This window comes from Columba livia, chromosome 2, assembly GCF_036013475.1.
Source record: "Columba livia isolate bColLiv1 breed racing homer chromosome 2, bColLiv1.pat.W.v2, whole genome shotgun sequence".
Lineage (NCBI taxonomy): Eukaryota > Metazoa > Chordata > Aves > Columbiformes > Columbidae > Columba > Columba livia.
In genome coordinates this window covers 127,712,976-127,740,635 of record NC_088603.1, presented here as the reverse complement: position 1 = coordinate 127,740,635, position 27,660 = coordinate 127,712,976, and the positions used below count along the sequence as shown (strand labels likewise).

Below are 27,660 nucleotides of genomic sequence, written 5' to 3'. Positions count from 1 at the left end.
GAGAGTATGGAGTTGCTCTTGCTCATTAAAAACTGCAGGGTTCTTTAAAAGGGAATGCTGGCAACACAATCACTGGGTTTGGTCCCTGTTAAAGCAAGTACCTTATGATATTGACTCTATATACTGTCCTTTTTTTATGTTTATCTTACTAATTTTTGCATTTCTGCCATATCTGCCATTTTATGATTTTGAAGCCCTCCCAGAGTTCTCATGTTATTTTCTCAAATTTTAATAGCAATTTATTAACAAAAAAAAGTTACTGTGTAATGTTACTGAAGACTTAATGCTTTTGTTTGCTTTTACTGCAACATAGATAATTCAATAGAAAGAATTGACATGGAAACAGATTCTTTTCCCAAAAGTTACATGGTTATTTTTCTTGATTAGGGCCATCTGAACTGGAGATGAACATAGGAGGACCACAGTACAGCCAACAACAGGCACCTCCAAATCAGACTGCACCATGGCCAGACAGCATCTTGCCTATAGATCAGGCAACTTTTGGTAATCAGAACAGGTGAGTCTTAATGTCACATCAAAACATGGAGAGATTTTACAGGCCTATATTTTATTTATAACTCCTTACAGAAACAAAGTTCTACATAAAATATTCACCAAAGGTATATCAATTTAATTCTCGTAGTGTTTTATATTCATTAAATGTGTACATGTTCCAGTACTACTTCTAAATGCTCTCTTTGCCATTTAATGTGTTGAAAGTATTGGAAGTTCAGTATTACTGTGCGTGCTGCCAGTGCTTCAGGTATTTGCACCATTTTTGCCTCTCAAACATTAATGTGGGCATGATTCTGTCTGGTTTCGCTGTTCTTATTATTAATAACTACACTTAACATGAAGTGTGGAAAAATATCAGGGCCGTTGTAGTTATAATATAGGTGTCTTTTTGTGCAGCGAGGTAGTGTTTTAAGTAGTGCAGGACACAGTTATCTTCTGGTTTTCGGGGGATTTTTTAATTGACCTAAATTCTAAAGTTAAGGAAGGAGTGGTGAAGTGGAAGGAAGCCTGTCTCTTCCCTAAAGTTATCTCCCTCTCAAGTAACCAGAACCACAGTCTGATCACAACTTATTAATTGATGTATAATATATTAACTTTACTCGTTATTAAGACATTTAAATAATGCCATAACAATGAAAAGCAGCTTACACTTTAAAAAGAGCCAACTCTTCTTCAGAAAGTTTGCAGCTTAAATTAGAGAAATTGTTATGTGTGTGGGCTGTATAAGTGATATAAAATGGACAGATAAAGGGGAAAAATTGAAATCTTTTGAATTGTGTAAGTTGGGATATTTTTCAGTAGTGAATGAGAGGACCATTGAAAAGAAAATGAAGAGAAAGCAGTTGGAAAAAAGTGTGTTTGAAGAAAGGTTTATCTTCAGACTGCATTCTTTTAATTCTTATTATCAAAGGTTGTCTGAAACTATTATCAGTAAATTTAAGTGTGTAATTTTCTCTGTTACTTTTCGAACTTTTTCAAGCTTTTCAAAATTTCCTGGTGCTAATTGTCCCGATGTCCATATACCAGAAGCACTGTTTGCATAACTTAATTATTCACTTTAAAAATAGCTCTGTAAAATAAAATGCAAGACTATGTTTGGTCAGCAAGCCAGGCAGTGAATTCTTCCATTCTGTTCCCTTAACATTTCTTATAATTTCCTTGTAGCTGAAGATGGTGAAAAAAAATTCCCATTGCAATGAGTCTGAAAGTAATCATATTTTGATCATTTACACCCAATCTGAGATGATGAATTGTTTGATCCTGTCATTTAGTCCCTGGGATTTGTATTTTTATAATCTGATTATTGTCATGAATATTAAATCTTATAAAAGTTAAATGGTCAGTAATTCTTTTAGAGAAAAATTAAACATTTTCATTACGGCACATAAAAGAAATAAGGAAAAAAACCCCAAACCGACAACAATGAAAACACACAAAAAACCACAAACACAAAAAAAGTAATTGTCATTGTTTAACATGCAGAATTTGATGACTGTTTTAAAATTTTTCTTATGTATTCATACCCATTTACAATTTGAGGGAGGTTTTTTGGCTTTTTTCCAAATCATAGATCCATTCTTATAAGTCGTCTTTAAAGTTTGCAAGCTATTTGGTTCAAAGGATTTTTTTATTTTGCTCTTCCCTTTTACTGATTTATAATTCCATCTGTGAGAGTTCTAGATACTTCTATAGATGCGAGATTGATTAACACTTTACGATGTTTTAAAGGTGCATCATATGTATACTTATTTTTATTTTTACAATCCAGGATGTAATTAAAAAGAATATGTTTTTGTTAGTTTTCCTGCTTGCCATCCTTTGATTTTTCCTGTGTGTCACCTGACGATGCGGCTCTTCCCTTCTGCTTTGCTTTGACATAGAGATTAGACTTCCATGGCAACCATATATCTCATTATGGAAACTAACTACACAAACATGTTTCTTTGTTTTTCCAAACAGACATGTAAAAAGGGTTCACATGTAGTGCTGTTTCCTCCCTCCATGTGTGACAGCTTTTGTTGTCTCTGAGTAATTATCTGGGATGAGATTCGGCCATGATGTGCATAGTGTAGCTGCCCTTGTAGAATGCTTTGCTCTTTCGATTTTCTATTGTAATGTTGTAGCATTGTGTGTGAAATAGGGCTCGTGTGTGGACTCTGCAAAACAAAAATCTGTCATTTGACTTCAGAAAAGGTGTCATTTCAGATTTAGTTTGTTTCTCGGTAGGTTTTGTCCTTTGGGTTTGGAATAAACCTTTATTCTGCCTTTGTAACTGTAAGCATGCTTTGCATACAAATTCAGGGGTGCGGTACACAGGATTTATAGAGCCACAACGCTCTGCCTGACAGTATCCAAGTTCTTGCTGACACCCTTCTGAGGCACATAACCAGGTGCATAAACTGGTACCCAAGTGTGCAATTCTATAAGATGGGCTGAGCTGATGCAGTGTTTTGCTGCAAACAAAAAGGCAAATGTCCTTTTCTTCCTGCTCCCTCATGCTTTTGGTGAGCTCTTCCAGATGTTTGGTTTGTGCAAGCTCAGACAGTCCTTGGACCCCTCTGTGACCTCCTCGGCTTACTTAGTCTGATAGAAAACCAGTTAAGAGGAGTGTCTGTGGAAAGCAGTTCTTTTTCTACTTGTGATAGTATACTCAGCCTATCATCTAAAATTCAAAGTTGCAATTGGTTAAAAAAATATGTAGTCTTCTGTGTTCAGTGACTATATTCTATACTGAATTCTCTGCTCCTCTGTTAACCCTGTAATAAGAAACCAGCACTCAAGTGTACCTTTGTTGTGCTTGCCTACTTGTTGGATACACGTCATCTGTAAGATCTTAACAGGCATTAATCATGCTCTTTAGTTTTCTTTGGGTAGCGTAACTTTGATCCAGAATAATTTTCTAAACCAAATTGGCAGCGATTAAAATAATTTCTGTCTCCTCTTGCTAGTTCAATTTGAGTACTAATCCCCTGATATTATTTCTTGTTTTTCAGCAGCTGTTTACCAACGCTGTGTTCTTGTTTTCACAGGCAACCGTTTGGCAGCTCACCAGACGATCTCTTGTGTAATCATCCTTCAGCAGAGTCACCAAGTGATGAGGGTGCTCTCTTGGATCAGCTTTACATGGCATTAAGGAATTTTGATGGTTTAGAAGAAATCGACAGAGCTCTGGGAATACCAGAACTAGTTAGCCAGGTATTCTGGACATTGCATTGTGTGTTTTGGTTGCTGCATTTAAAGGATACATTGTCAAGGTGGAGGTGAAATGTGTGTTGAAGAAAGGGATTATAAAACACTTCTTGCAAGCTAGGATGGAATTACTTATTTTGGTGGGAGTCCATCTGATGGCTCAGTGTCACCAGGAAACCTTCACTTAACTCTCCTTTTTCTGACCTGTGCTGAGACACTTCATTTTATGCAACTAACCTGAGCTAAACTAAAAAATTAACAAGCTTCTGTTTATCTGGTGGTCAGAGGAACAGCTGTATGGGAGAAAAGTAAGATCACAGCCTGCAACAGGTTATAGAAAAGAAGATAAAAGCATATGAAGACCTAGAATAGAGGAGCAAGATCAAGACCTTTGTGGGATGGGGGCAACAAAATTTTTCATGAGCAAACCTGTAATGTGTAATTTCACCCATAGTTTTTCTCTTGGTTGATCAATGTGTGTCAAGGGACAAGTTTCACCTGAAACAGCTGATTTCATTCCAAGCACCAAGTGTGCTTAAAAAAAAAAATCAGGGGATGGAAGTTAGTGCTTGATGTTTCTGGCATCAAAATTTCATTTCCAAAACCAGTTATACATGTCTCTATAATGATTTAGTATTCTCAGACAAGCCTAGAATCCATATTGCATTTCCCATCACTGATCAGTGTCCTGAGCATAACTTCTCAACTAGCTTTGCATTTTAAATATAAAATAGGACCAATGAAATCCTGCTTTGGACATGAGAAAACTACCTCCAAGCCTATTTGGTACAACACAGAACTCAGTGAGGTGTTAATCCAGAGACAGAATTTACTGGTGAACTTTAATTTCACAGTGTGAAACTTTTGTGCAATATGACACAACTTTTGGGATGCCACCACCAAAAAAAAAGTGCATAATGTTTTATTTCAGGCAAGTGGTAAATACCTTTCTATTTAATTCATATCAGTGGAAACAGTTAAAGAACTTTGCAAATAAGAGAACTATTGCATTTTAGAACATGCTTTAAAATAGCCATCAAACATTTTATAGGAGCCTAAAATCTTTTTTTCATGAGGGCACTGAAATTTAGATTAACTTGATTTCCAAAGTCAGTGTGGAATAAGCTATAAAATTATTCTGGCTAGAGCAAATACTGGAGGAGTATCTAGAATGGAGTTTAGAATTGTGTTAGCTTTTTTATGCTAATGGATAATCAGTTTCTGTGAAAGTGTCCTGAAAGAATTAGGCACTCTGTTCACGTTAGCTTCTGTAATAGTTTCAGGCAACTTTATTTGAAGTCATTATTTTGTTCAAAGATACTGATAAAAATCTACTTTATTTTCCTTATTCATTTGTAACATCTTTGAATTTATCTCAGATTCAATGGCAAAAATATGCTGGCATCACTTCATTTACAGACTTTCGTGTAGTATTTGTCATTTCAAGTTTTTATTCGTTAGCAGAATGATACAATGGCTGTGTTAAGAACATGACAAAGATTGTGGGTCTTGAAAAAGGGGGAGAAGAAGAGAGGAGAGGAAGAAGGAAAGGAGGAATTTGTCTCGATGATTGTTTTTACCCTCAGAATACACGTCTTTTTTTTTCAGTTTTGTATATAATTAAGAAAATTTATGTCATTTTCTTTTGAAAAATGTTCACATCTTAGAAGGATGGTTTTGCAGGGTGGCTGTATTAGTCTTGTATGATCCTGTGAAAAGCCGCATCCCACCAACTGTTTCTGTTGTTTCACGTCTCTCTGCAGAGCCAAGCTGTTGACCCAGAGACCTTCTCCAGCCAGGACTCGAGCATCCTGATGGAGCAGAAGGCTCCAGTCTTCTCGCAGCAGTACGCGGCGCAGGCTCAGATGGCGCAGGGCAGCTACGCGCCCATGCAGGACCCCAACTTCCACCCGCTGGGGCAGCGCCCGGGCTACGCAGCCCTGCGCATGCAGCCCCGGCCCGGCCTGCGCCCCACCGGCATCGTCCAGAACCAGCCCAACCAGCTGCGGCTCCAGCTGCAGCACAGGCTCCAGGCACAGCAGGTACAGCCCCAGCGGCGCCCACTGACTGCCAGCTTGCTCCAAATGGGCCCGGTCTTAATCATGTACCATGTTTTATCGTAGTTTAATTCCATTTTTAAACCAGAAACACTAACCCGAGTGAGTGTTGCCGAGACAGCAACTTGTGCATTCTTTGTTTTTCTTTTTGGCATCTTTGTACTACTCTTTCTATAATACTGTGCAAGAGTGTGCCTGGTATTTAAGCCTAGGCAATACTTCTTTGGGCAAGGCTGCAGTGGTCCTTTTTGTCATATAAGACTTTTTCTGTTTATAATATCTTGACACTTACAGCAGTCTAAATGGTTTTGTAGAATCATAGAGAAGTATGGGTTAGAAGAGACCTCCAAAGGTCATCTAGTCCAAGCCCCTTGCAATAAGCAGGGACATCTTCAACTAGATCAGGTTGCTCAGAGCCCCATCCAGCCTGGCCTTGAATGTCTCCAGGGATGGGGCATCTACCACCTCTCTGGGCAACCTGGGCCAGTGTTTCACCACCCTCATTGTAAAAAATTTCTTCCTCATGTCTGGCCTGAGCTCCACTCTTTTAGTTTAAAACTATCACCCCTTGTCCTGTTGCAACAGGCTCTGCTAAAGCCTGTCCCAATCTTTCTTATAGGCCCCTTTTAAGTACTGAAAGGCTGCAATAAGGTCTCCCCGAAGTCTTCTCCTGCTTGTTACCTACATCCTTTTATTTCCCTTGGTTTAGGTCTACTTTTGAGGATCATTTTAATTTGTTGTTTTTTTATTCATTTTTAAATATATAGATTCATAGTACTATAAGTAAGATACTAATGCTTTTCTAGTGGAGGAGGAAACATCATAGGATTGGGAACCAAGAGCTCCTACTTTGAAGCTGTGATACCTTAACACTACCACAGGTTGCCCAGAGAGGTGGTAGATGCCCCATCCCTGGAGACATTCAAGGCCAGGCTGGATGGGGCTCTGAGCAATCTCATCTAGTTGAAGATGTCCCTGCCCATTGCAGGGGGCTTGGACTAGATGTCCTTGGAAGGTCCATTCCAACTGAAACTATCCTATGATTCTAGGATCATTTCTGTCTTCAAACATAGGGCTAGGGTCTAATGCAGAGGAAACATCAGCAGTCTAGTCCGAAACTCAAAAAGAACAGGGACTGTAAAGGCAGCATATTTGATAAACAGGTTAATGCCTGTGTTGTTATTTTATGGTATATTATCTCCTTAAGAAGCAGGATTCTACAAATGATAATAGGACTTGAGCAGAAAAACTGGTCCCTGATTGAATATGTAAAACTAGGTCCTCAAACCATGTGATCCGGAAGTAGATGTATTAATATATACCTCTGTATATATAGAGTTACCCTTGTCTGTTTTTCCTTCCTAACACTTTTGTGTTTTGGTGTTGGGTTGTTGGGTTTTTTTCCTTTAGAATCGGCAGCCACTGATAAATCAGATCAGCAGTGTCTCCAATATGAATCTGTCTTTGAGACCTGGCGTGCCAACACAGGTGAGCAAAACAGTACTTAAAAAAAAAAATAATAATTTTGTTTTTTTTGTTTCTCCCTCCAGTTAAATACAGTAGTAATGCTATGTGGTAAATACATACGTTGCGTTCTAAAGCTTGAATACAAATAATGCAGTCTGTATGATAAGAAGTATTTTACTGTTTTATTCCTGAGAGTCTTCCCTATATTTACATGCGGTGGATGGTTGTTTACCAGAGATATTATGTAACTGCATTTTTAACCAAGCTTCTCATTTCCAAAAGATACATTTTTTTAATGAGCTGCTCTATTTGCCATTACAAATTACTGCAACATTAAACACTGCTATTATTTCAGTTACTGACTCTTGCACTGTTGGAAGTCTTTCCCAGCAGAAGCATTAATTAGATTATTTTCTCCCATTTAATATTATTGTTAATTGTGTGTTGGGGGGAAGAAAAGAGCTAGAATCTTCCTGATTGCCCCGGTGAAGATGCCTCCACTGGTCAGGTTGCCTTAGAAGGGGTTGTTGATATGTGGCGGTGGTTCTCCCTGCAGGGCCCTATCAATGCGCAGATGCTGGCGCAGAGGCAGCGGGAGATCCTGAGCCAGCACCTGCGGCAGCGACAGATGCAGCAGCAACAGCAGCAGGTGCAGCAGCGCACGCTGATGATGCGAGGACAGGGCTTGAACATGACCCCCAGCATGGTGGCTGCTGGTGGCATTCCAGCAACCATGAGCAATCCACGGATCCCGCAAGCGAACGCACAGCAGTTTCCGTTTCCTCCAAACTACGGTACTGGTTCCACCCACCCTTCCAGTGTGTTCTGGCAATCCTAACTCCCCAGTATCCTCCCCTGTGCTGGGTCCAGTCCCCTCTCCCACAGCCCCTTGCTTACCTCCCTGGGAACAATGGGAAACATGGAGCTTCAGGCCCATTGGCAACATGGTACCTTCCACTTTCCTGGCTCTAGTACGGTGTATTCTCTGAGCACAGCTCTGTTTTTTTTGAGCAGAAGCACGATGTGTGTGTTTGCATATATCTATACATATAAACACATACAAATATGTATGCACACAGAAACATGTATATGTGTATGTATCAGCTTGACGGACTCTGAATTTTGACTACACTCAGCAAACCAATATATATAGTAACGAGTGCCAGTGAAGAAAAAGATATATATTGATGCTGGCCAATGGCATAAGGTGACAAGAAGCTTCATCAGAAGAAAAGCTGTACATAGTCCTTTAAAATTATTTTTATATTGGTGAGGATTTTTTGCATTTTGGTAATGAGATATTGTTGTAAGTATCAGGTAGATTCTTTCCCCAAAAAGGTAATTCTTCCTGTGTGCATTATAATGTAAAATTAGCAACTAACTATTGAGTTCAAATAATACAAATTCATTTCAGATTAGGTATTTCCTTCCCTGTCCTTAAACGTATGTGTAATATTATAGCTATTTTTTAATATATTTTACGAAGCTGTATACTGCTTTGTTCTGGGGATACATGGTGCAGTTACCTCCATGCAATTTCTGTAATACAATACTTATAAAGAAGCTGTATAAGTTATATTACAATCATATTAAATAATACGTAATGTGTGGTTCTGCTGATATGACAGATTATGTCCATCTAATTCAGAATTTGCTATCTACTCTTATTGATCTGTTACCCTTCACATCAGTAAGAAGTCATGCAGACGGTGAATATAGCAATATATTTCATACCACTTAAGTCTTATACCAGCATTAGGGGTGACTTGTTTCTGTTGAATATGCTGTTTGTGATGAACTTAAACAAGACCAAAATTACTTGGTTTAAAACAAAATTTCTGCACACAATTGGCATATAACAAATTACATTTTCTTTGCATCTAGATTTTTTTTGGTTTTACGAAGTCATTAGGTGCTTGCACAAAATGTCGTCTGTTTTTGCAGGGACACAGAAATAGAGATACTAGGGTTCTAGGAACTTGAGAAAAAATGGAAAATTATAGCGTAAAAGTTAGAAAGGTGGTGCTATGCAGTAAATGGGTCATGCATAACTTTCACCAGAAAGGATTTATAGACAGAAGCAAAATGTTTATTTGTTTTGAATGCAGTTTCTGGACGAAAAAAGATAAATTCACTTAACAGTGTTTTTCTTTTGGTCTGTAGAGAGGAGAGACCGCTTGTGTGATTAGGACACACAGGTAGCCAACATACTTAGCAAAATGATTTTTTGAAGGTTATACATAAGTATTAGTTGATGATGTCTTGCTTTTAATCTAGATCCCACGCTGAGACACAAAGTTATAGGTTCCGCATGTCATAAGTAGTACTGTGTAAAGACTTGTCTGCATGTATGAGCTCTTGATTTGTTTTAACTTTGAATGTACAGTGACTAAATTGCTGGTTTTCTTCTTCAGGTATTAGTCAGCAGCCTGATCCAGGCTTCACAGGGGCCACCACTCCTCAGAGTCCACTGATGTCCCCAAGACTGGCTCATACGCAAAGCCCCATGATTCAGCAGTCTCAGGCTAATCCTGCCTATCAGTCCTCTACGGAAATGAACGGGTGGGCACAAGGGAATATGGGTGGAAACAGGTAAATCCAGAACAAAACCAAAATGAACATGCAAAGTAATGGGGTTGTTTATGGTCTACACTTACTTATGGAGTTGTTTATGTGTAATTCTTTGCTTGGTTTTTTTTGTTGGTAACTCTCTATCCTAAAAGAGATTTCTTTTCAATTTGGCTTGACGAGTTGGTTTAAATTCTGACTTCATACGAGGCAAAGTGAGTGCATAGCTAAAAGACCTGCATCCACACAATGCATTGCTTTGTCTGTGATAACTGATAAAACACTGTATGTCCTTAAGAAGCACCTCTGCTGCACAGTGAGTTCTAGCCCATAACATTTGTGTGGATGCACTTCTTCTGCATACAATTTCCATGTGCTCCCACACTGCTTTCCACATGGCTGGATCAGCTGAACCAGAGCCTGTGCGTTCCCTACAGCTCTGGGTTTGCAGTGACTGGATATCACCTCCCACTTTAAAGGCTGGAGTGCAACCAGGTTCAGTCCATTAGTGCTTGCACATTCTGGTGGTCAGCATATACCTGTCATTCTCCAAGAGCATTGTAGCATGCCTCATGCGGGCTGTCACCTTTTCAGCTAAGGCCCATCTCCCAGTCAGTAGAGCTCCAATATCAAAATATTGTCCACATTGAATAGGTTGGGTGTTGAACACTGTCCGGCAGCAACGAGCTTCCAGATGGCAATGATCTGTGCTTTTCAGTGGAAGGCAGGAAGAACTATCAGGTTGGCCTACATACAGCCTGTATCACTTGATGCTGGGATGCACACAGTTGTCTCTAGCACAGTGCTTTTGTCATTCTGAAGTTCTCAGGCTGTTCCTACTATCCCAGCCCAGCAACACATCATTTTCCTGCTGGTTGACGAAGATTTAATAAACCCAGAAAAACAGTATTTCTGTGATGAGGCTGACCCAAGTTCCCCTTAAAGCAAATGATTTGTCTCTTCATCCTCGTCCTTGCCCATGCCTTTTCCTCACTCTCTTCCTGAAGCACCTTCAGGAGCCATAGCTACTGCTGTCGTGGCTTCTGCTGGGATGGCAGCAAGGGTAGCTCGATAAGATAAATGGTTGGCTTGCTAAACTGCAGCTCGATGGACATGGAGACATGTCAAATGCATTTACACAAGCCACTGAGTATTCACAATGATCTGTAGTGTACTGTTTCAGTCATCCAAATAACAACTGAAAAATGGGGTTAGGTGGCCTGAAAAGACATGGAGTTGGAAGGAAGAGAATGGTGGGATTTTCTGAGTTTGGTCCTGTGCCCAGAATGCTGTTGCACTCCAACAAGTCTCACAGTGAGCAGCAGTCGCATAGAAGAGTACCCAAGTGCAAGGTTGAGCGCTAACCCTGAGAGATTTCCTCAGCTGTGGGAGCAGCACTTCGCAGTCAGCCACTGATATGGAGGCGATTACTGTGTGCCACCTGACACGCAGCAGCCCTTCCATGGGATTTCAGTCTAGTGCAGATCCTCCGAACAGACACGTTGTCAGCAATAATTCCCTCATTGACTGTTGGATTACACTCCAAGAGTCGAAAAGACAGATATGTAAACAGTGATGTGCCTTTTGGGAAATACAAAAAAGTCTGTCATGTGACTTTCAAAGTAACGAGTAGGAAGATACTATCCAGAAAGCTCTGGACATGGAATAAAATCCAGGATGAGATCTTCCAGTTAGTCCTCCTTAAGTTGTTCTGGCCTTAAGGGAACATAAAGGGTAATTGTCTTAGACTTTATGTTGGTTCTTACAGTGCCACATTTTCAAAACCTGATGCTAAGATTTAGTAAATGAACTTCTGCACAATTGCATGTCTATATTTGTGAGCCCACTTGCCATATTTGAATGTGCAAATCTGGTATTCATATGTGCAAATAGCCTCTTTTGCAAAAAGGTGTGTTAGATCAGATCCAATACCAACTCAACAGTCCTGTGCTGTGCTAACACTGAAAGGAGAAAAAGTGGTTTTCCTCTCCTTCCAAAAATTAACTTTCCCAAACATATTTAAAATATATACAGAATCCTTTTAGACACCTAATTGGCTGTTACTGCACACACATAGCAGATTTGTACTCTGCCATAGTTTCACACGCAAAGGCATGTATTTTTGTGCACAGATGTGGGACCTTAAATGTTGAAAATCTATTCCTTAAGCATTAATGTAGCTGAAAACTAGTCTTTCCTTTGAAGTTTTCATAAATGACAGTATGTACAAATTCTAGTTTAAGGTATATTAAAAAGAGAGTAGCTTCTTAGTGGCTTCAGCATTCTAAGTCTGACACATTGCTTTTTCCATTCCTTGCTGTAGCATGTTTTCACAACAGTCCCCACCACATTTTGGGCAGCAAGCAAGCACCAGCATGTACAATAATAACATGAACATCAGTGTATCCATGGCAACCAACACAAGTGGTATGAACAACATGAACCAGATGGCAGGGCAGATCAGCATGACCTCAGCGACCTCTGTGCCTACATCAGGGTTGTCCTCCATGGGTCCTGAGCAGGTGAGAATTTAAGGACTTGAGATGACAGCTAGAGGATTTTCTTTGACTTTCAGTAGTTTTTCAGGTCTGCTGTGTTGGCCTTGTAACTGCTCTAAGCCATTATGTTTCTTTTACTAGTTTTCTTCAGAAATGATAATGTTAAAAAGGCTTTGTTTTTAGCTCTGCACTCAGATAACCAAGGTGAGATAACTACTGATGAGGTAGAGAGCACCTTTTGCATCTAAATTTCCCATTGTGGCCTAGCACCACTGTAGCTAGCATGTGTAGTTGGTCCTGAATTCCCGTGGAAGCACGCGTGGATCTAGCTCCTGTTCTCAGCAGGTAAGTTTCCATAGCACAGTTGCAGGTCACCAGGTTCCTTGCCGCTTTTCTCAGCAGGGGAGGCCAGGACTGAATGGCAGGCAGCTGTTTCCTAGAGGTAAGAGTGACAGATGCTTGCATGGACAGTGTGTGGAAGATGCCCCTGTGTTTGTAGTATCAGACAATAAGCAGTCAGCTTCAAGAACTATGAGTCTGGCGCCTTCATGAGGTCCACACAAACAAGTTCTCTTAATTGATAGGTTCATATGTTTGCTCCAAAGCTGTGCTCCTGTGGTTCAACACATAGACTTGAAATTATAGCTTTTCCTAGAAATATTGGCAGAAAAGTGCCTCTTGTGTCTTCAGACAATATCATAAACATTACTTCTGACACCATGAAGTCATAGAATCATTTAGGTTGGGAAAGACCTTTGAGATCAAGTCCAACTGTTAACCTAACACTGTCAAGTCCACCACTAAATTGTGTGCCCAGGTACCACATCTACAGGTCTTTTAAACAAGTTCAGTGATGGTGACTCAACCACTTCCCTGGGTAGCCTGTCCCAGTGCTTGATAACCTTTCCAGTGAAAAAAATATTCCTAATACCCTATTTTCTAGCCTAAACCGAGTAACAGACTATTTACTTTTTTCATATTGTCCTTCAGCTTAAATAGCTATTTTATCGTGTTTCTAAAAGAGCCATTCTATCAATATTCTATCAATATGTTTTGTTGTTGTTGTTTTGATGTTGTTGGATTGCTTTGGTTTGGGTTTCTCAGGCTTTTTCTTGCAAGTTCAACAAGCCGCAGTGTTTCAGTCTCTTCTTGTAGGCTTTAAATTCCCTTTCCTTTTCTGCACCTGTTCCAGTTTGAATCAGTATTTCCTAAGCACCAGAGCCATGTGCGTAACACTAGTTCTTCCCCATTTTTCTTGGAATACTCTGACAGATATAGCCCCAGATCACATTTGTCTTCTACAGCTGCCACATACTAGTGACCTGAAGTAATCTGGATACTCCCAAATGTGTCACCTTCTCTGATATTCCTAGTTGCTACACCCAGCTATAGCAGACTTCTTTTTGTTATTAGTTCCCAAGAGCATACTGTTGCACATATTTAATGTAATAAAACAATAGTAAAACCAAAAAAGAAGAGAGTGGGAATTTGAACACAACAGCCCAGTTTGATTTCTCAGCATGCCAATGCTACATAACTTTCCCCAAGAACCTGAACTGAGAAACAAGCATTACAGAAAGAGGTCTGGGTTTATTTCAAAGATTTCCATGCAGACTACTGTTTCCACTAGCACAGTTGTTGCACTGCTTTTCTTCCTCTTAGACTGCAAGATCTTGTTTCAAGATAGCATGCATCTAACTTCCAGCAAGCTGAATAGTCTGAGGTTCTTTATGCATCTCAACATTTGTTTTTCAGCCCATCAGTCCCTTTTGCGGGTCTGCTCTAAACCCTGTTGTTGTAACCTCCAAGTATGAACAGAGTAACCAGAGATGGTGATTTAACGGCAACTGCACCAAAGCTGGGTAGAGTGAAGTTCTTATAATTTCTCTTTCAATCCATGGGTTGTCTTGCTCTGTTGGTGACAATGTCACACTAGAGAGCACATACTAAAACCCTTATGATGGTCCCCAAATTTTCCACAGCATGTTCTGCATAGATGAAACCTGCATTCTTTGTTCCCAAATGTATTGCCTGCCTTAAGTGCTCTGCCTCATTCTGTAACAGTAACCTGTTTTCCTCCTGATTTATCACCCCAGCACTGTGTCATGTGCAAATTCTGCAAGCAAATGTTTTATGTTTCATCTGGGTCAGAGGTGGCCAGCTGGCAGCTGAGGGGCCATTTCTGGGCCACAAGACAGTATTTTTTAGTCCTCAGGAATGTTTGCTGTGGTGCTTCACATTTTCTTTGCTGAGAGTCAGGAATAAATAAAAATATTAATATTTAATTGGTTTATTTTTTTCTGTGTTCAGGGCGTAGTGTTTTACAATTTGGCGTCTTTATTTAGCAATTGACCTAGGCCGTGCTAAACTTTTTCTTGTAACTGGTGGTTTTCAAAATGACTATATTTTCTGTAATTCTGCTGACAGTTGCCATTTCATTCATTCTTTTGGCTTTTTTAACCATATCACCTACACTTTTACTTACTTATTCATTGCTTTTTTTGTTGTTCTAGAATACACAATTTTAACTTCACACATTCATCTCTTTCTAACCACAGTGAATAACAGCGGTTATGCTACGCATGTGTTCAGGCTACTGAAAAAAAAACCAAACACTTCATATGTTATTGGACGGTTTTGGAAGTAATATTTTTTTACTTGTTAGTAAAAAGCCATGCCTGTGCTTATTTACCTGGTGAGAAGCACATATAGTACTTCTGGTACCAAACAAGTTCGTTTGGCTCTGTCTCCTGTCCCTTTTTGTGACACCATATTCTATCATACAGGCATATCCAGAGCTCAGAAAAGCTAAGTTTGGTGTTTTATCTGCTCATACTGGTGGATTCCCAGCTTCTCTTGTTTACAACCTAGGCTCCCAGCATCACCAAGCAGAAAATGAAGATTTTGCCCAAAATGTTGTGTTTCCCCTGGGCTTGCTGTTCATGATGCTTAGAGACTCTTTCATGTACTTGAGAGATCAGGCCTTGTCTCATTATCGTCTTCGCCCTTATAATTACCTTAAAGCTCTCTAGGCTACTCTTCACTAGTGTCTTCTAGGAGGCTGATAGTAGGAATGCTGAAATGCTAGCTGCCAGCTCTGCAGGTTCCTTCTGCCCAAAACAACTTGCCCAGGCACAGACAAAGTCTCAACCTTCACAGTGTTGCCCTGTTCACACAACTTGCTGTCTCCTGGTAATCAATGTCATCTTGCTTGCACAGTGGGCTGTTGGTATGGTTTTGCCTGTTACTTACTTTGCATCACAGATCCATGTTATTTACTGAGTTGCCAGAGGAGCAATTTGAAACCTGTGCAAGAGAAGAGACTTTTTCAGTATATTAAATAAACCACTATCTAGACATCCACTCGGAGCAGATATTTTATTAATCTGCACAGGTGCAGTACTCCCCAGGCCAGGATTATCATGGCATCTATGAACTGTTATCTTGAAACAGTATTTTGGTTTTGTTCAGCATACTGGATGAAAGGAGCTCTGGAGTTGTAGAAAACTTCTCTGATTAGACACCTTGTATATAATTCTGCTTTATTAGCAGGAGGCTGTATTAATGTGCATAATTGAAAAGGAATTGTAAAACATATTTTATCTTGTTTTAGTCAGATTTCATATCAGGTATAACACCACTTCACCTATCTTCAGAAAAGAAGCCTGTGCATTCTGATGAATGTTCATCAATAGCTGTAAACACTTCTCAAACGTGGATTGTGTTACTGAGTCAAATGCATATAGATAAAGCTGCAAAGCTGTCTGCTTTCTTTCCAAACAAAACAGTGTTGCTCTTTTCCTTTCTGATTTAAATTTTCAGATTCGGGTTTAACAGTCTGCACATTTGTATTAAGAAATAGAAATAGAAAGGCTTGTGGCACCAAACAACCAATTTCTTCAGAGCTGAAATTCATATGGCAAAGATATTTAAGTTTTTAGTCTTTCCTGTTGAACTGTAGTCTTGTCTCTGGCAGCGTTTGAAACTGCCTCTTTTGGTGCTTGCATGGGACTGCATTTATCTTTGCAATGTTTTGCAAAATCGGTGAATAGCAACAGAAGCAAGAGTCAGGAGGACCTGAAATGAGATTTTAGTGTGGTAAATTCAAGACAGTCTTACCCCGTTGCTGCAGCAGGTTGCTGTAGCTGAAGTGAGGTGATGCAGCAGCAGAATCTCCTCTCCTTGGCAACACAAGTCTTCTAAAGGGCAAGTGACACAGAAAACATCTTTTTTCCTTCCAGCAAAATCTGGAGGGGCATATCTTTACTATTATCACATCCGTCTAGTCTGAGGGAAGTAACAGAGAGAACCAATCCAAGAAAGACTCGCTAGGAAGAGGTTTCTCTCCATGTAAAACTTCTAAGGAAAACTGGATTTTCTAGTATTTCAGAACTGTGCCGAAAGCTGTGTTTTGTATTTCAAACCAGTTCCTACACAGTGAGATTAATCCTTTGATTGAGAAAGCAATGCTGTAAATTTAGCAAGCTACTCTTTCCACATAACTAAGCATGACAGACCCCTTGGTTGTGCACAAACACACAGCTTCAATACTTTTCCTGTGGCTGTGTTCAGAAAATGGTTGAGACTATCCCTTTAGGAAAGTATGCAGCTGCAGGTTTTCCCATTTAATGCTATCTTTCTTCCGCTGTTTATGAGCGAAAAAATAAGTGTCTTTAAAACTAACTCAATAGTTAGTATAATTCAGCCTGCATGTTATCTCATCAGGCTTCGAAAAAAACGTGTGGTGGTTTGCAAGCAGAAAAGCTGTGTGTTATTGAGGTTAGAGAAGTAGTTATGTGTTTCTGCTTTCAGAACTTTTGTAGCAGGCATGTCCTCTTCAAATAATACTGACCTAATTTGTGGAGCCTGCTTTGTAAAATGTGCACAAGGGTCATAGTATCAAGAATGAAATCTTTGTTGTTGACTGTGAAGCAGAATAATATGAGTCAAACACATGCTGTGCAAGAAGGGTGCTCTAGCTCTACAGTCACTTCCCCAACTGCAACATCATCTCTAAAGTGGATGTTGGCATATGCAAGTAGCATAGTGGTTTATCATTCCCAGCCCTCTTCCCAACGTATTTTTTAATTAATTCTCCTTAATATCTTGTTACCAATAGGTTAATGATCCTGCTATGAGAGGAGGCAATCTTTTTCCAAACCAGCTGCCTGGAATGGATATGATAAAGCAGGACGGAGATGCAACACGGGTAAGAAATGGCAAACATAGGCATGCGGAGGCAGCGGCACTGTGAACACACTGTGGTCTGGAATGAATGCAGTATCGTTTTACTTACTTACAAAGCTGAAAGTCCCCAGGGTAATAGTAATTAAGCTTTTTGCAATTAATTTTTTTTAATTCCACTTGGGTGACATCTATATTAAGTTCCTTGTTTAGATCCCACTAGCATTACCAAAGTGAATAATACAGAATACATTTACATTAGCAGAATACAGTACATTATTGAATTAACACGCAGTCACATTCAGCAGACTTACGTATAGTTGTATTTGCTTTTTACAGAGCAATTACATGACTATTTGCTGATGATGGGAAAGACTTACTGTTGATTTATATTTGCACTGCTGCATGCTTAACCCACTTCATGTTTCATCCTGCCTAAGTGTTCTTTTCCACTGCTTATTGCATTATATATACTTAGGGCAAAAATCTCATGAATTATTTAATTTATTACTTTCTATACAGTGCTTCGTCTGAGAAGAGTAGGAGAACTGAACTAAATTTCACACAAATTTCCAGCTGACAGGGTAATTAGCGTTTGCTTACGTCAAAACCGATTTGTATTCCGGACGGTAACAGTACTAAAGGAAAGACATTGTGGACTTCTTGGCGTGGGGCCAAGTCAATGAGGTAGTTACGTGCCCCATCCTCAGCGGAAGGAGTTTTTATAGAAACAACCGGCATTTAACATAAGTTTGTTACAGCAAACGCGGCATTCCGACCCCTGATGCGGCTTGCAAGTGGAGCGCGGTATTTTCCCCGCGTGACCCGAGCATCGCGGCTGTGCAGACCCCCCAAAACCTCTCCGCAGACCGAGGCGGCCGCGCACCGACACGCGTGTCCGCCGCTGCCCCCGCTCCCCGCTCCCGCCGTGCCGGGGGCGCCACCTCGCGGCTACCGCCCGCCGCTCCCGCCCAGCGCTCCCGGTGCCGAGTTTTGGGCGGGAAGGCTTTAAAACTGGCCATTTCCTGAGCTCCGTGTGGCGACCGGGACAGGCAGGTCGGGGCCGTCGTTCCCGCAGGAGTCATTTTTGTGTAACCTGCTGGAGGTCCCTCCCTTGCACCAGTGTTTCCTGTGATCTCCTTGGGTGCGGTGTTGACATCAGAAAGATGGAATTGAGTAAATGAATTTCCCTCTTATGCTGAATCCAATAGCAAAATGTAAAGTTTTCTACTGTTAGAGACAAAAATTTCAATAATAGGAGAAACTAAAAAAAATTTGACTGCAAATGTAGCAAGATTAGTGAAAATGAAGAATGTGAAAGTATTGAGGAAGAAGTAACCGTACATCCATTTTATTGTATCCCTGTGTGTGTGTGTGTGTGTGTGTGTGTGTGTGTGTGTTCAAAAGTTCCTGGAGGCCAGTTCTTTTCACACCTCATGGTTCATATCAAAATACAGGTGCCTGTCTTTGTGAGTGGAGAATCTGTGCATAGAGAGTCTCTTCTGCAGCCATTTCTTGATCACTTTAATAAAAAGGTGCAGTATGTTCTGCTTTAGTAGAAGTTGTCAGATACTAAGGTGTTATATTGCTACTTAGCACATTCCCTAACCAGTTACATTTCGTGTGCTAAGAGAAGCCAGACTGTCAGAGAACAAAATACCAGGTATCACTGAGGAAAGAAAGGGAAAATAAGGCTTATGAGGCGGAAGCGGGCTAAAGAGGAGGAAGGAGGAGATGGATTTTAAAGAATGGTTGAAGAGATAAGGAAAAGAGAGTGGATGTGACAGAAAGGGTAGGCAAGAGGGTGGAGAGAAGTCAGGGAAGAGGGTGCAGGTAGAAGGAAGTTAGTGGCAGGGCTTTGGGCGGGGGATCTGTGGGGTTTCAAATTGAAGTAGTGGAGTCAGTGCCATGGCAGTGAGACAGACAGTGGCCATGCAGGAGAGCAGTTTTGTCTCACCTGGAGAAAAGTGACTCCTTAAAATCTCTTGAATTATTTTGTAAGAGTACATCAGCCTGCACTTTGTGATTTTATATTCTACTAATGTAGCTCTGACTATCAGGGAAAATGTAGATGGTTTATATGCACTATAAATACTTTTTACTGAACTTTGAACTGCAATAGAGGTTAAGTAGGTACTATTTTCATGTGTTTGTGATATAAACTACTGCTATGTAACAAGTTTTTTTTAAAGCTCAAGCTGTGTAATTAGAAAGCTGAGGAGAGGATTAATGTGCTTCATCCCTTGGCAGTTGTGGCTTTAACATATGAAAGCTGAGAAATTCATCTGACAAATAAGAAACTGAGAAACTCCTCTGACAAATTTGAGGGTTTTTTCAATGTTTTGCAAAGTTGATCTCAACATCTGTATGGTTTAGAGGGATCAGTTCTGTTTAGACTTGAGTAACCAGGAAATAATATGCTGTTGCTGAGATCAGTACAACTATGGATGTCAGATCTCTACGGTTACTCTTTTAGTTTGTTTGCTTAATACCATTTCACTTTAACATGCTAAGGATGAAGCTTCTACAGCATAAGACTTGCAAGGATACTTGTGTTTAACAGAGAAGCTGTTTTGCAGTTAACTAGAGGACACAGAATTTTCTGTCTGTTTCAAGGCAGCCTTCGTTTGTAGAGCTGAAAATAGATGCAGCTGCAACAGTTTAATATATTATTTTGTGATTATTGGAAAAAAAATTGTATTAACTAATTTCACATGGTAAAAGCAAATTTTGAACCTGCTCCTACTTAAATGTCTGAAGAATACTGCTTGTAGCTGAGGTTTTTGAGGGGTGTCCAGTTTAACTTACTACAGTATAGCAGTAATCTTACAGTCAATGATCTCTGGGATTTTCAGGTTACTTCTGTACTCTGAAGTTGCATACATTGGCCAAGTTATTCTGAGCAGTTTTTCCCACATTCACTATCAGTCTGGAAATAATAATTTGATGTATTTCTTTAAAGTCCTGTTTGCTTTGGTTACATCTAAATAAAAGGGGTGGATGAATCTTTTTCTAGAATGTGCCTTCTTTGTCCTCTTCCCTCCTTTATATATTTTATCGCCCTGCAACTCAAATGTTTGTTAAATTATTTTTATTTTTTTCAAGTCACTGGTATAGTGGAGGCATTTATTTAGCATCTCTGTAGATATACTGTTTGCTAAATATCCACTCTGAAGATAAGTACGTATTTGGATTTTTACTTCTGCTCCACATTTTATGGTCAAAAAACCACTTAGCAGGGTCCCCAAACTGCCTCCTAACGTGTCTGGGAGAAGAGCCAAAGTTTAGCTTGTCCATATTAGTTGGGATTTTGATGGACGCATGTGTGGTGTCTCTGCACTGTGATAAACAGAGGAAGAGCAGGAGCAGGACTCACTGTGTTGGCTGTGCTTATGGCTGCTCACCCCTAAAGAGCTACGCTGGGAATAGCAGGTGTACAGAACAGAGGACCTTGCTTCCCCAAACTGCAGGATGGTTCCTGATGCTGGCTTTATTTAACAATAGAGATACATTTCTAGGCCTTCTGTGATTGCAGTGGAAGGTGTGGTGAAGTCCAGACCAAGCAGACAGCTTCCAGAAGGCAGCCTAGCAGCATGCACGTGGTACGGTGAGGAAGCTTCTGCTGTCCACACCGTCCTTGAGCAAACAGGGCCTTGCATGTCCTGGCAGGAGGCTGCGAGCAAAGAGCTGCTCCACTGCCAGAGCCACAGGATACAAGTGAAAAGCAACCCCGTGGGAGAAGAAAAGTGGCTTTTGGCTGGACTTACTCTCTGCCCTGACTGGCCACAGCACCCCATGGGACCAGGGGTTTGCAAGGGGAGGAAGGCAGAGAGGTGCAGGCTGCAGTCACTGGAAGGGATGGTGTTAAAACAACTGTGAAAGCCACATCCTGAGGTTTTCTTAAATAAGAAAGTTCAAGCTAATCAGCTCAGCTGAAACTAGTTTGTACTATGTCTAAAGATACTCCAAAGGTACTAAGTAAGAAATAAAGAACATCTTCTTTATTCCTTTTTTATGATTCTTGGAGGGGAAAGTGAACAAGGCAGTTGTTTCCTTTGAGACTGATACAGCAGTGAGACAGGGAGATTTTGCATATACCCGAAGTATGAGACTTCTGTTAAACCATATTGCTGTACCTTTAGCTGGTGTCTACAGGAGGCAGATGATCCTGAGTTGTTAAAATGTCCATGATAATTGGAATGAATTAAGGACCTAAGAGGCAGTTAAATTAAAACCCCGCTGATAAAGAATCATAGAATAGTTTGGGTTGGAAGGAACTTTCACAGGTCATCTAGTCCAACCCCCCTGCAATGAGCAGGGACATCTTCAGCTAGATCAGGTTGCTCAGAGCCCCGTCCAGCCTGGCCTGGGATGTGTCCAGGGATGGGGCATCTACCAGCTCTCTGGGCAACCTGGGCCAGTGTTTGACCACCCTCATTGTAGAAAATTTCTTCCTCATGTCTAGCTTGGAATGAAATTGCAGGTCAGTTGTATCAGTGTACATAAAGAAAAGCCTAGCTTTATAAATCCAACTTAATTTCCAGGTTTAAAATAAATACACTAACATATGATCAACGGTGGATGCTGCATCCAGCTGTTGTTGACCTATCCATCTTCATTGTCCCAGAAGGAACAATTCATTTGCTTTTCTCCAATTTCTCCTTTTTTTTTTTTTCTTTTTCAGAAATATTGCTGACCCTGAGGATGGTTCGATTGCTCCTTTCTTCAGCTGACTGGGCTTACAGCCCCAAATCTTTACCGGTTTGAAGAGCTGTGTCTGTTTGTCATGACCCAGCCGAGCTGCCAGCGCTGGTGGCAGCCGCTGCTGCCGCAGGACTCAGCCCCGCCTGCCCCAGGGAGCCGGGCGGTCCTGGCCCAAGAGCAGCCTCTTCTTTGACAGTCTGAAGCTCGCGGACAGACAGTTGCTCAGTCTGTTCACTGCATTCACCTTAGTGCAACTTAGATCTCTCCTGCGAAGTAAATGTTGACAGGCAGTTTTCATAAACCATGTCAGATTGAATGTATTTAAATGTATGTATTTAAGGAAAAACAACCATGCTCTCGTTCTGTTTCTGTTTAGTTCTAGACTTTGGTTTGGTTGGGTTTTGTTTTTGTTTTTTTTTGCTTTGTTTTCCCTGGCTTACTCAGTCTGGTGCAAAGGATTCAGTTCCGTCTGAAAACTGGTGTTTTAGACTAAGGCCTGCATTTTGGGGCGGAGAGGAGGCGTGGAGGAGGGTGTAGAAGCAACGTCTGGTGCACCTAGACACCTCCAACGAGCACGTTCCACTGACAACAAGTCAGAGAAGATGAACCAATGTAGAAAACTACACAGACCAATTTTGAATGGGGTTAAAGTTGTAAAACAGATGAAAATTACCCTGTGAGAGGGCTGTTTATAAGGGGTGTTTTGGTTGGGTTTCATGGTAATGTTTATAATGCAAGTCATGAATACAAAAATACAAGTTGGTTACATTTGTTTCTGATTAAATTCCTGGCAATCAGCAAAATCTGATTTTTGTAATCTGGCTCTCCTGACTTCTGTCATCTTCCTCTTCTTTCTAATAGAATTAAAAAAAAAAAAAAACAACAACAACAACAACAAAAAAAAATAAAAAAAGGTTACCCCTTTATTTCCCTGGGTGTGTTTCCAGCAATCTGGATGGCCAGTTACTGGGTGCTGAACAGCGAAGTTCAATGGTGATGCATGTACTGATTATGGTAGTGGCAGAATTGGTGCATAATATCAAATAGCTCAAGATACCTGCTTTAAAGCATGATTATTATGGGTCCCATCCCCTTAACTGGGAAAATAACAGTTCCTGTAATACCTATAGCAGATATCACTACAGACTTCACCACTATCGTGTGTTTCTGATTATTTTAAAGCAGTGTGAACTACAAGGACGTTTTGTAAGGTACACACAATCCAGTTTATATGTAAACAAGCAATAATTTAAGTTGGAAACTTAAGTGTTTTACTTGTATAATTTTTGTGAGATATACATGTTGTGAAGTTGATTCCAAATGAGGTACTTCAGTATTAAATTAGATATCTTCTTAGCCGTGTGTGTCTCCTGGAAAAGTGTTTTGTAGAGGATCACAAAGCCTTGATTAGACCTAATTTGTAGGCTTGAGACTTCTCGTTTTCTAAACGTTGTGATTCTGCTCATAATGTCATTTAACTAACCTATATTATATGCAGCCACTGTAGGAACCAGTTCTTGATTTTTGTATGTTTATATCCTTTCGTAACAAATCTTAGAAAAACTGTTACTAAGCAGGCCACTGTTAGGGAGCAGGGTTTTTTCTTGCCCACTGTGGTTGGAATAATCTTTTAGTAAACTGACACCAGTTTCTGAGGACTTTAAATACTAAGAAGTTGATGGTTTTGACCTCTGTTTTCTTTCTGCTGACCCCCGATCCACAAACTCGCTAACCTGAATGCAGATTTTTGGATGTCGTGTAAAATGCAATGCATTTTGTAATAGCTCATCAGCCATGCCTTTTAGGAGTTAAAGGTTTATTCTGTTGCCATTTAATGTGCTTTGGTTTTCAGGTAGGAGTTCAAATAAAATAGCAGCCTTGCTATATTAAGGCTGAGGAAACTATGATAAAGATGTTTCCAAATAGGCTGTTTCTGTAGAAGACTTTTGATGAAAGCCCAGGAAATGTACAGTTGTGTTTGCCCCTAAGGAGGGCAGCGCCACCATTCTAGAGAAACAACATTTTTCAGCTGTCACTGTTCTGTTACCAATTCAAACAGAATATTTATTCAGCTGAGCCATCCTCTTTACCTGCTGATGGGAAACCAAAATAACCATCAGCCCTGAGATCTGCAGCCTCATTCCTACAGCACGATTTTTGTTAAACTTGCATTATATATCTGACAAAAAGTGGCTTATATAAGATATATATAAATTTGAAGGAATTAACTTGATGCACCTCAAAGTGTAAATGAGTTTTAAAATAATTTACTTTCCATTCATTCTCTTGGTTCTTAATGGTAACCTCTTCAGATAGATTATTCTTTTTCACAGTGGACAAAATAGTTTAAATTTGTCCCATTTCACGAGAGACCTGCGAACCCTTATCATCTGTAGTGATTATGATACTTCATCATCCATTGCCACTTGGAAAGGAAGGAGATTGTACCTATCACTTTGGCTCCATTTGGGTTCATCGTGACTTTAGTCGTCTTCTAACTAATGAAAGAGAAAAGTGAGTGAAGGAATCTTCTGATCATATTGATCACTATGGAAACAAAAAAAAAGCCAAATCAATTCCCTTCATTATCAGTACTTTTCATCGTGTATACAGTAAATTTGTCGGAGAAAGTACTTGGATTTTGTTTAACAGAACAATTAATCAGTGTTCTACTTACTAAATGTGAAAGGCGCATAATGTGAAAAATAAGCATATATACATGGTCATGCGACCCGTTTAAGTGTTCATGTAATGTGGTAAGTTTAAAAAGTGAAGTGAGCTGTTTTGCTACAATGAATTAATTTGTACTCGATCTTTAAAATATTGTCCCACACCGGTATCCCTTTGGGCCTGTATTAATTAAAAGCAATGTTTTTGCAGTTTATACAATACATTTTTTAATCTTTGTTTAAAAGCGGAATTCATATGAGCTTAACAGATGAAATGGGTGGCACAGCTCCACTTGCAGAACCCAAAGATACACAATCAGTTTTGAAATGCAACTTAAGCCATTAATTGTTGGTGTGAATTTAAAAGTTTTCTAGTATTTGTATGGTAGTATGCTGCCTAAGAGCAAAAGCATTCTCTGCACAGAAGAAAATTTACTGTAGTGGCTTTGATTTTAATTAGAATTTTCTCCCTGGTGTTTCTTTGTAGACTAAAACAAAACCTTTTAAGTTTCTTACTACAGGTAAAAGCTATGTGCAAGAACCTCAAAATGCTAAAATCTAGCATAATGCCTTAGATCTGTTTTTAAGTCTTGTATATTCCTACATAGCTGTCTGATGTATTATATTTGTATAGTGAATTGTGTACAATTTTGGAATAAGTGCATCATCACTTAATCTTTATGTTGTTCAATAGAGATGATGGACACATTTCTTCAAGCATTTACTGTCATTCAGTTTTTTCCCTTTATGTCATTTGTGGGTTTTATTTGTACAGTTCATCATGAAATTGCATCTGAGATGTGTGTATATGAAAAGATTATACAAGGGTAAAATTAAGCAATATATAAACTATGGTTCTTCAGGAGAAAGCTTACAGTGTTTCAGGTTGTGATTTATTTTCAAAACGGAGTTGACTCTGAACATCACTTTGTTCACCTGCATTGATGTTTGTATTTCTAGTGTGAGCAGTTTATGCAAAGGTAGATATATTCAGAGAAATTTTAAATACATTTATGCAAGTTAATATTGCTTTGCTGATGCTATTTGCTTATTTGATGTTAAATAATGCTATTGTAAATAAAGAATTCTGTTGTTATTGCATCATTTAATAAATTTTAATGCCTTCGGGTTTTACATGGCTTTAGAGATTTCAACGTGTTTCTGTTGTGTCTTCATTTATTCACAGAAAGGGTATAAGATCTGAAACTAAAGCACTAGAGGGTAGATAAATCAGCAGGTTTTAAAAAGACAGCAGGCTTTCCATGTTGAAGCTGCTTATATATTCCAGCTAGTTGTTGCTCTCAAGTCCTTTTATCTTTATAGTGCTATATTAATGGAGACATATTTATTGCATAGCTTAATGTGAAAACAGTTCACTGTGAGTACTTTTTATATCGCAGTCAGGACAAAATAGATATCTTCCATGATGGTTTCAGCAGAGGCGCAGACCCTGAATGGTGCAGAGTGGGGTAGAGTTAAGGGCTGGTTCTCCTTGCTGTGCCAAGTGTTTTCATTTAAAACACCTTGAAATGTTTGCTTGGTCAATTTAAAACAAACAAACATAAAAGCAGCTACCACAATGTCTGTTTATCAGAATCATCTGCTGCTCCCTCTGGGAAAAGAATGAGGGAGAAAAGCTATTTATGTTAAAAATTTTAGAAGAGTACTCCAAAGAGGATTTATTTAAGACTTCCAAATACTCTTACTCTTTCACCATTTCTAGCAAAACAACCAGGCTTCTCCTGCAGTTCTCTTGGCTTCAGCAGAATGATGGCGATCCTTGGATATAAGGATAATACAGCCCCATTAAGGAAAGCAAGGAAGGGAGAATGTTTCTTCCCAATGCAAGTTCAGAAACAAGTAGAGAAAACATCTGGGTATAGTATAAGGAAAAATGTTTCCTATTGGAACTTTGCCTTTAGGCACAAGTATTCCTTTATTATTTATTAATATTAAAAATTAAAACTCTTGACAACTAGTTTAGCTAAGACTCCTGGTGTCAACCTAAATATGATGAAGAGCTAATGATGACCTGACTTTAGGAAATGATAATGATAAACTGACTTCAGGAAAGAAAAGTGCTGCCTTTAGCTTTCTGGATCAGGCTTTGTTGACAGAGACCACTCACAGGGATGGAACAGGGATGCCCAGAGGCTTTGAATTATTCCCCAGCTTTGTTGCTCCCTGTATATCCCCATTCTCCATGTGTTGTGCACAGTACGAGAGGAGGGCTGCATTGTCACGCTGTGCTTGGGGTCAGGCTATGGCAAAGGAAGAGATCAGCTGGGGGGATCTGCCCTCTGCCTCGGCCTCTTGGGCTCCGACATGTGGAAGTAGAGATGCTAAGCACAGCCTGAGTGAGCCTCTTGACCAAATTCTCCCTGTCTCCTGAAAGAAAAATTGTGGTGAAACCTTCACGATAAATGAATTCTTGTGCTGAAGAAAGCAGAACCCAGAGCAGCCTTGGGTGGTTCTGTGGCCTTGGGTATGTAACAGGTACATACAAGTTGTGTCCTTGTGTCTGTCTGTGCTACAGTGTTTCTAGGTGCATGTACACTGTCTCTACAGGGACACAGTCCACATCAGCAGAGCAGCTCTGCTGCTCCTTGTCCTTTCTTATAGCCACAGCAATAAACCGCTTCTGCTCTGACCTGATTTAAATCGCAGTTAGGGTTATTTCCACAACAGCATCTGCTGCCGTGACTGGGATTTACATGTCCTGCTTCACTCGGGAGGACCATCAGCTGCTCCCTGCCAAATCCCTGGTGCTATTTGAAAATCCCTGCTGGGACTTTGGCTGAGGGTCAT

The 27,660-nt window shown here is 40.0% G+C and overlaps 1 protein-coding gene across 7 annotated transcripts in view; it reads left to right on the top strand.

Moving 5' to 3' along the window:
• The window catches only part of NCOA2 (nuclear receptor coactivator 2), a 190,908-nt gene extending 164,902 nt beyond the window's left edge, over positions 1 to 26,006 (top strand). For all 7 annotated transcript variants that reach the window (XM_065053750.1, XM_065053753.1, XM_065053752.1 and 4 more), the window contains 9 exons: positions 388 to 517; positions 3,546 to 3,711; positions 5,469 to 5,747; positions 7,173 to 7,250; positions 7,786 to 8,023; positions 9,644 to 9,821; positions 12,121 to 12,319; positions 17,415 to 17,504; positions 22,164 to 26,006. In XM_065053750.1, coding sequence (XP_064909822.1) covers positions 388 to 517; positions 3,546 to 3,711; positions 5,469 to 5,747; positions 7,173 to 7,250; positions 7,786 to 8,023; positions 9,644 to 9,821; positions 12,121 to 12,319; positions 17,415 to 17,504; positions 22,164 to 22,175 — 1,370 coding nt within the window. In that variant the 3' untranslated portion in view covers positions 22,176 to 26,006. The remainder of the gene's footprint in view (positions 1 to 387; positions 518 to 3,545; positions 3,712 to 5,468; positions 5,748 to 7,172; positions 7,251 to 7,785; positions 8,024 to 9,643; positions 9,822 to 12,120; positions 12,320 to 17,414; positions 17,505 to 22,163) is intronic.
• Positions 26,007 to 27,660: the final 1,654 nt, after the last annotated feature.